The sequence below is a fragment of the Homarus americanus genome, unplaced genomic scaffold, assembly GCF_018991925.1.
Source record: "Homarus americanus isolate GMGI-L3 unplaced genomic scaffold, GMGI_Hamer_2.0 scaffold34921, whole genome shotgun sequence".
Lineage (NCBI taxonomy): Eukaryota > Metazoa > Arthropoda > Malacostraca > Decapoda > Nephropidae > Homarus > Homarus americanus.
Genome location: NW_024741901.1, coordinates 19,140,881 through 19,150,720, shown reverse-complemented (window position 1 = coordinate 19,150,720; position 9,840 = coordinate 19,140,881). Strand labels below are relative to the sequence as shown.

Genomic DNA, 9,840 nt, shown 5'->3' with positions numbered 1-9,840 from the left:
CTAGAGGGTTCACCGTCGAAGAAACAGCCCCCAAAATTGACGATAATCCTAACTCTAGTGCTCAGTATAATTTGTATTCCTACTATTGTAAGGAAATGAATGCAGTTTTAGATATGATGATTTCTGTGTTGACTTCAAAATGTGAAAATCTGAAATATTCATTCAAATATTTTGCGTATGTTCTTGATCCTAATGTTGCAGACTTTGACTCAGAAAACTTTATTGAAACCATGAAAAATCTGCCAGAAACCTATCCATCTGAAATACCTAACACTAAATCTTTCCAAGTTGTGGAATGAAGTTGCAAGTAGAGGGAAAAATTTGCTGATGGGACCAAGTGATGATTTCCTTGTAAAATTAAAGGCTGTGGAGAGATTGTTCAAATTTTATCATGAAGAAAAGGATTGAACCAGACAAAGGAGTAATAAAAACACTGACTTCGGACATATCACATTATGCGCAACAACCTACTGATGTAATTACATATTTTGCACGATGTCTGTTTTTTTTTGTTTTTTTTTATAAAACGCATTCTCAACACAAGCATTAAAGAATCTCGGGAACAATATCGCAAGATTAGTAAACTAATGAAATCTAAATAATATATCAAATAAAACCACAAGAAGAAATCACTACTGTCTAAATGTAATAAAAGTTATTTATGCAACCCACTTTTAATTTCCTGATCACACTGAAAGAAACTGTACACATAAATAGCCAATATGAAAATTGTTAGCAGACAGAACTTAAATTGTAATGACAATTACTGAAGCTAAAATTTATACACTGCATGACTCAGTCAGTCAAGTGTTCATACCTGGCGCTGGAGAATGTCCCCCAATAGGGTTCACAGCTTAAGGTTGAAGAAGCCGCAAGTTCAGAAAATTGGCAAGGCAAAACTTTTTTGGAGTGAGAGTTGTAAATTCTTGGAACAATGTGCAGATACATTCTGGAACCTGTACATGCCCCAGAACAGAGATGTGACCAAGGAAACTTTCTTGGGCGTCACCAACCGCCCAAGAGGCCAACAAGCCGATCAGTGACCAAGAGAAAAACAACACATCGGTCTGGGGGTCTTTGGGTACGGCTTTTTTAAACTGAAGTGAAGTATATTAAAAAATATATTAATTATACTGAGTCCAAACGAACGAATTGTTAAACTACAAAACGAATAGTTATCATCTCGCAGTGCACAATACACATGTCATTTTCTTATAGGTAATAAATCGCTTGCTTTCTTTGACACGTTGTTCGGTTTTGTCCCGCCATTTAAGTTAACCCAAGCTGCCTCACGATGTGTTCTGTAATTCTTGAAATTTTTATCTCTTGGTCTTTCTATTTGTACTTTGATTTTATTAAGTGAATTTTCAATATTAAAACAACAATTATTTCCCGCCGATATGAGTTATGTCTCCCCGGCTTCAGATGGCTGGTGAAGAAGGGTAAACCTTATTTGAAGTTATGGACCTTTTACTCTAGTATCACATATTATATTTGAAGGATAATTATAGATAATTTTCAATCATAAATTTAAAAAAAACATTACTATTTGTAGAATATTTTCATTGATTATAAGTATATAGTCACACAGTAAGGACTCGGACAGGTGATCCTCCACAACAACAAACATGGCGGCAGCGTCTGAAGGCGAGGATTTCTTCGCTCTCGTTTCTATCGAGGAAAAAGGTCAAATATCCGAGAATTTAGCCAAAAAGCTACAGGATGTGTGGACGGCAAAACTTAAAGAGCTCACAAACTTGAAGGTTGAAAGTGAGAAGGAGAGACTTAATGCAGGTAAGCGTCTGTCACACTGACCGATTCAAATTTTTGTTGCTTTACTGAATTCGGATTTTGTTATTATTAGTAGTATTACGTATTGAAGCCCAGAGCTTGTGGTAAAGGTCTAAAATGGTAATGACATTGAATAATTTAGTATTAAGGTTCTGCACGTAGAACATTGTTCAAAATAGATAATGTATTGGTCAGCAGCCCTGGCCCAGCCAGACCCGGCATGGTCTAAGTACTGATACACCCCATTTCGTCACCGACCCGGTTTGTCACTAAAACCCCATTTCGTAAAAAAAAAAAAAAATCGGTTTTCCGGTTAAGATTTGTTTTAGGTACACCATGGAACTTCATATTTCTATTTATAATTTTTTTTATGTAGGTGGGAAAGTAAAAAAAAATAATCCTGGAGCAGATGGCTATCACCAAAACTCGTTCGGTCTTGCAGTGAATTTTAGGATTTTAAGTTTAGTTTAGGTTTGATTGAAATTATGTTTTCCGATGGTTTTAGGTGTGTGGCCGAATCGATCATTTTACCAGTAATAAAAAGGATGGGACAATGCACAGAACCTAATAGAACATAAACAACCAAAGAAACCTACCTAACATCCGAGCCAAACAACTCCTTCTGGTGTTAACGGTCTGCTTCACTGTTACCCAAAAGAAGAATACAGTACTTTAATCTATTACGTTTCTGTCGAATTTATATTTTTAAAGTATGTTAACCGATATCCACCCTACCCTACCCCCTCCCCCCCAATTACCAAAAATACTGGTTGTTCTACGTGGCCAGGGCTTTGAAGTAGAGGGAAAATTTGGGGAAAATACTAAAAGGAACACTAAACAAAACTTTGAAACATAACTGAACCTTTCCCACCTTGTAAAAAGGTTAAGAATTGCTTTCAAGTTTATGGGTTCCTCCTCATCTGAACACTGAAAACAACACCATCACACTAAACATCAAAAACACTAAGTGTGCTTTTTACAGTTTAATGATTTTTATAGGTTAGGTAAGGTTTTCAAAGGTTTGTTTGGTGTTCTTTTTTTTGTATTTTACTCCACAATTTCCCTCCACTTCAAAGCCCTGCCCACTTTGAACAGCCATGATTGTTGGTAATTGGGGGGGGGGTCATCTCTCCATAACTCATTTGTGATGGAAAGAAAGGTCAGATTCGTTTGAAACAGCACCAAATAGGCTAGGAAAACCTAATTTTGTTAATACAGGGTATTTACCTTGGTGTACCTAAAACGAATCTTTACCAGTTTTCTAGTGCATTCTGGGTAAAGGTGGAGGAGATAGCTAGCAGTAGAAATTATTCATTGAATTGCACAAAATTTTATGGAGATATTATTTGTTTGATACTAAACATGAAAATGGAAACAACAATGCATAGAACCTGACCTAACCAAACTAACCTTACCTAAATTCCTAATACCCCTGGACCCCTTGGCATTTTAAGCAGAAAGAAATTACCTGTACTTTAATATTTGGTACTTGTGAAAGCAACTTTCTTGAAGTGGGATGGTGTAATATTATGTTTTTTGTTGACAGAGTACGATCAGTTATTGCACTGAAACACACATTTCTTCTTCAGTGTCAGTTTTCTGCTGCATTTTTATCTCTTGCACGTACTGCCAACTAGCCGATGTTGACAGATGGACTCAAGAGATAGTCTGCATCCTCCACAAGCACAGATACATAACTTGCAATACAATATCGAACACAACGAGATAAAGATGACTTTGAAAAACAATATGGCTATCTTCTCCCTCAGTCCTCCTTCCTGAGGAAGAACAATAAGTACGGTAGTTAAAGAGCATACAGTTCACTTAGAATCCAATGCTACTCGAAAGAAATTGGAAATGTATCAAAACTGCTTAGGAGTGAAGTAGCTACGGCATCTATACAGCATTCCCAGCTTTCAGGAGGCAGCTTTAGCTATGTTGTGGATGTGTGACTTCCAGGACATATTTGAGGAAATGGTGAGGCCCAGCATATCTATTTTAGAATTTGGCAAAGGTTGCATCCTGAAATGTGATTGGTGGGAGATCTGCACAACACTTTGGACAACATCATTGGCCTTGAAAATGCCAAAAGCAGCAGTGGTATTTACAAAAACACACTGAATGATTTAACAATTTGAGAAATTATACTCTTGTTCAGAGAAGCCATACTGTGACTAACCAAGTCAAATTATGAAATTCACATTCCTGAGCATGTGTAGGAGCACTGCATCACGTGACATAACTTCCGCTAATTGGCAGATTTTATTCATGTGTAAGAAGTAAGCAAATATATCCCTGCGAGCTTTTAACTTGAAAACTATAAATCTCCAATGGAAATGCTACAATGTGAAGTACAGTATTGATTTTTTGTTTATTTGTTGTTCTCTGACCCAATATAAACATATTACTGTATAGAGTCCCATGGTTGGTCTACCAAATCTTAGACAGCAGCTTGCTTACCATAAATATGATGACACGTTTACCTGGCCAGATGGCTGAGTAAACATCATGTGTCAAGTTTCACCAAAGGGCCTTCTGTTAGAACAGAATGAGTATAGCAACATATCTTCTCTGAGGTAAGACAAAGCTAGTTATGAAGATTTGTGTCCGAGTCTCTCGTCAAGCATTATTTTGATCTGTTGGTACAGTAATACCCTGTGTAGTTTATCTTCCCACATACTACTACTTATCTACCCTATTACAGTTGAAATGTGTTTTATTACCATGAAAATAGGAAGATACTACTACTTATCTACCCTATTACAGTTGAAATGTGTTTTATTACCATGAAAATAGGAAGAATTGAATTTCAGTTGAAAAATCTATAAACAACACAATCATTAATTTTTAAATGAAGTTGCTAATTAGATCTATTCTTAGAGGAAGTGTTTTGTTCCAGTAACATAAGAGATACAGTGACTTTATGTTGTACTATACTATGTAGCAAGTTATTTTAAAAGCAAAGTGAACCAACCAAACTAAACATCCAGAACTTTACAGATGCCTAGCTGACAAAATTGGGGTTGCCCCAAATGAAGATATTGATATTAGTATCTATAGTTTTTTATTATGCTGTAGATTACTTCAGAAATATTACTTTTCAAACGTTGTCATGGGTCTTTTTTCTTTTCTTTTTTCCCATAGATCAGGAGAAATTTCAGCTTGAAAAGCAGCTGGTGAGTGTCCGTGGCCATCTTGAAGAAGAAACCCACCTTAAAGTTGAGAATAAGAAGCAAAAAGAAAATTTAGAAAACAAATTGTTTATATTGGAGGAGGAACTACAGCAAGCCAAAGCCAAAGTTACTTCCCTGAAGCGGGAGTTGGAACAGTTGAGTGAAAGATACAGATTGTAGTATAATGCAGTCTTGTATTATCTTTGATCAAGGATGATTCCCCCTTTTTTATTTTTTGGGGGTGGATAAAATGTATCAGTTGGTAGTTATTGAATTTAATATTTGCATTTTATATTACTGTATGCAATGTTATATGATTTGGAGTGTTATTATCATTATCTTTAAATACTTATGGCATTTTTTATAGTTCTCAAAATGAGAGAGAAGATGTCTCCTCACATTCAGCGGCCATGGCGGGCAACCTTGAGTCCAGGACCAGGAAGATACAAGAGCTTCAGGAAGAGGTAGGACTTATCTCTGTGTGTTTTTCAATGCTTAACTTGTTTTTTTAATTTATATGTGAATGCCACATTTGAAAGTGAATACTGTACTGTATACAGTACTGTAATTTAAAAACTTAATACTGCACTGTATTCACATCATTATGAACTGTTCCTTTTAATTATTATTTCTGCTCGCAACTAATGATGTGACTTTTATTAACCCTTCAGAGGGCAAAGTAGCAATTCGGTACAGGGGTGTGTTGAGGCCAGTTTGACCCGTTTGTTGATTGTTGAACAAATATTTAGCAGTCAGTAGAAATCTATCTTGAAATGGTGCCCAAAAAATTATTTTCTTTATTATTAACTACTACTATACTGTATACTATGTTACACAAATTAGAGCAATTTATATTGTTGTATCACAGAATAACTTGGACACATAAAGCTAACACAGTTTATTTTTGTTCCACAAGAACCTTATATTTTAAATAAAACCACAGAAATGTGGCTTTTTTATTTCCCACAAGTAGCTTCTAAAAGAAGCTTCTTCAATACATCCCAGAACAATTTGCTTATGAAGCATACTTCAGTCACTGCCAACATCTTCCCCACTCACCTGATTGCTACTGGTTAACCAAATATATCTATGACATAAGATGTCATTAGCATGTTTCACCTAAACATAAGAAATAATAATCACAAGAGTATTGAAAATGACTGAAGTTTACTCTGCATCTGGCAAATTAAAAAAAACTGTAGCTAGCCTAATTTGTGCCAGGATGAAAACTTGAAAAATTATAATAACAATGAATGTGTATTTAAAATACTGTCGTCTTATTCATGAGGTTACTCGACTTTATATATGGCAAATGGCAACTTCTCAGATAGCTGATAGACTGCACGGTTAACAATTAATTGATATTGTTGCTTGATATGACAATATTTTTCCACCTTATTTTGACATTAGTAATATTCTTTACAATGGAGTCATGACATTTCATGGTTAGGTAATCAAAATTTGTGGCCGAGCGCCGACTGCCCCAGTGTTTAAGAAACTAAAAAAATTTTGGAAACACTGTATAATTTTATTGCTCAAATTAATCTTGGAAATAAAGAAAATGTAGTATGAATATCACTTCAATGCTCCAATGAGACTTAAAAATAAAGAAAATACAGTATACTGTAATATAAAACTATAAAATAAGGAAAAATTTAAAATAGGAAGTGAATTGTTTGTGGGAGGCAGGGCAGTTGGGTCATGGACTGAGCATCCAATCCCTTCCCCTCCATTCTTAAGCCGAGTGTACGCCTCCAGTCTCAGTGATACAGCATTATGCAATTTCACCATAATTCCCATATTTAGGTTCATTTGGTACCTGGTTAATAAAACATTATCATAGAATACAGTAATCAATTTTTGCAAAAGAAAATCCTGAACTTCAGCGCAGGTGAGTTATTGTGTGGTATGAAATTCCTGGTTCTTTGTTGACATAGTGCAGTCAAGACCAGCACAGCACCTGCTTGTCTTCGTGTTGGTGTATTGGCGTAACCCACATGAACATATGAAAAGGAAAGGTGCTGTTAATGTAATATAAAACTACTTATTGTGTATACAGTATCTTATGCATTATTGTATATTATGTTGTCTTATGTTCGATGCTTAGTGTTTATTACAGTAGTTTTGGAACAGTTTATGGGTATTTCTTGGCCCTGAAACTAAACTGATTATTTCCATTTAAATCTTTTAAACTATGATTTGCGATTTGATAAATTATGATGTCTTTTGGTACTGTACCTAGCCCGCGAATGATCAAGACACCACTGTAGCCTATTTACTTTCCTGATGCTATACAGGTATCTCAAGAACTTTCTATCAGCCAAATTCTATTAATGAACTTTACTGTATTTTTAATTATTTAAACTTAGTGACTAACAGTATTTGGTTTGGCAAACCTGCCTTGGACATTAGTTGTCCAGATTGCACTCTGTGTCACTAGTGTTGAACTCAAAGTTGAAGCGATCCTGTCGTTGACGTGAGTGAACTTGTACTGATCTGTTGAGATGGTCAGTATTCATGCAGTTTACCATGTCTAGCATCTAAAGCACAGTAATAACGTGAATGTTATGCTTTAAGAAAAAACTACCCTCATTAATTGTTTTCAGAGTAAAGAGACAGGGCCTGTTTCTAGAAAACCATCTACTTTTAGCACAACAGAAGCCATTTGTGAGTATAAAGGATATGTGAAATAATTTGTCAAAAATTTTACAAACTGCTCTTCAGAAAGGTTAAAATGTGTTACAGTAATATCTCCATTAGCCGTAATCCCTCAAACCCGGAACTCTCCGATACAGTGGTCCCTCGGTTAACGAGCACAATCCGTTCCAGCAGGTTGCTCGTTAACCGAAAAACTCGCTAACCGAAACCATTGTTTCAATGGGTTTTTGGGTAATTGGTTCCAGCTCACCGAAAATTGCCTAAATTCAACAAAAAAGGTAGAAAAGTACACTTACTTTGAGGTGTGTATGTAGAAGGCTCCTGATGATGATGATGATGGGAATTAGAATGGGGGAGGAGGAGAAGGAAGAAGAGAAGGCATTGGGGTGGAAGAGAAGTCACCCCATGGCACCATTTCACCCATAAAATTTTAGTTCTCTTGGTGCATTTCAAGATTATTTTCTTTAAATCAACACTGCACTGCATTATATATTGTCAATATGTAAAATATATTTCAAAATGACCAATAATTTGCTTGGAAACACAGAAAAAAGCATTTAGTTGAAGAGAGTCTCAAGCAAGATGTTACCTCCACTGAAAACAGAGAGAGACTAACGCCTGTCTGGTGTGTTAACAGGCTGGATGGCACGCCAGAAACTAGTTTCTTTACCTTCAATTATGTTCAATAATTGTTAAAATGACTAAAAAAGTTAATATTAAACTTTTAAAATTATTGAATAGTATAAACTTCTTGATATTTACTAAAATAGTAAGGAATTTAAGCCCTAAAACCGATTACTGTATTGGCGGACTAATACTACAGCTGGTGGACCGCCAAATGCAAGCGAAAACATGTTGAGGTCAGCTCGTAACAAACTCGTTAATCGAGGGAGTGCTCGTTAACCAAACTTAAGAATCTTATGGAAGGTAAATCGTTAACCGAAATCTCGTTAACCGAGGGACCACTGTAGTGGAATCAAAATTTTCTCCGAAAATCCGGCTTTGGGAACGATTTTCTGAGGGGCACATTTTCCAGAAAATTTAGAGAAAATTTTCCCAATACCCTGAAATTCCGGGGATGGGGGAGTTTTTTCCGGGTTTGAGAGATGAAAATCAGGTGCATTTTCTAGAAATTCTGAGAAAAACTTTCCGTTACCCGGAAAATTCTGGGGATGGGGGATATGTTTCTGGGTTCGAGAGGTGATGCAATGGGTAATTTCTGGAGCTTCCAAGAAAATTTTCCGTTACCCGGAAAATTCCGGGGTTGAGGGATTTTTTTCCGGCTTTGAGAGAGTCGTCTCGTTACCCGGAAATCTCTCATTCCCGGAAGTGCTCTGTACCAATTGTTCCGGCTAACTGGGATATCACTGTATTTAGTGGCTCTCCGTTGGTGCACGCCGATTTACACCACCATCTGAATTTCGACCTTGATTGGAACTGGTTTTAAGAAATTGCCAGCACACTCCTGCTTAGGGATTTTATTTTGGCTAACTCCAGGTGATTATATTCATCTGAGAGAAACCCCTGCCCTCTAAAGGGTTCATGGATTATCCTGATGCCTTTAGTTGACTAACAGGAATAGATTTTTAAAGATGAGCAAAGCATTTTTGTGATGTCATACATCAAATAGTAGCGACACAGTTTACAGATTTTATAAACATTAATGTATATTCATAATTAACAGGTACACAAACTAAGTGAACAGCTGAGTGAGGTGAGCCGAGCTAAGTGTGAAGCTGTGATCCAGGCAGAGGAAGCACACAGTCAGGAGATGCAAATGAAGTACAGGTCAGTTTCTAGGTTTATGCACATGTCATCTTGCATTTAGTTTAGAAATGAACTTAGGCAACAGGGAAAACTTGAGATAAAATTTCATATTTGCTGGATGCATTCATTATTTTTTATACTGTAGTATGTATATTGCTTTGTCTTAATCCCTTCACGACGTTGATGACACTTTTAACATTTTATTTGGCTAACTCATGATGATTTCATTCTGCACATAGACAACCCTGTACACAAGTGGTTAGTAGATTATTTCCCCTAACTGCTTCACTACGATGATGCCACTTTTAATATTTTATTTGGCAAATGCCAGACAATAATATTCAGCAGAGAGAGGACCTTGTACATAAGTGATTAAAGCTTTGACATGCTGGGCATTTTGTTATTCAAGGTAAAGGTGACTTGTTCAGCTAGCTACTTTGCCTTCATTCTT

General features: G+C 36.2%; 1 protein-coding gene across 3 annotated transcripts in view; it reads left to right on the top strand.

Moving 5' to 3' along the window:
• The first annotated feature begins 1,605 nt into the window (after positions 1 to 1,605).
• LOC121876188 (nucleoprotein TPR-like) overlaps positions 1,606 to 9,840 on the top strand; it is a 56,578-nt gene continuing 48,343 nt past the window's right edge. For 2 of the 3 annotated variants that reach the window (XM_042381150.1, XM_042381149.1), the window contains exons 1-4: positions 1,606 to 1,794; positions 4,936 to 5,119; positions 5,332 to 5,428; positions 9,307 to 9,410. In XM_042381150.1, the coding sequence (XP_042237084.1) occupies positions 1,629 to 1,794; positions 4,936 to 5,119; positions 5,332 to 5,428; positions 9,307 to 9,410 (551 nt within the window). In that variant the 5' untranslated portion in view covers positions 1,606 to 1,628. Of the gene's footprint in view, positions 1,795 to 4,935; positions 5,120 to 5,331; positions 5,429 to 7,511; positions 7,632 to 9,306; positions 9,411 to 9,840 lie in introns of those variants that run through there. The other variant, XM_042381151.1, reaches the window with a different exon arrangement.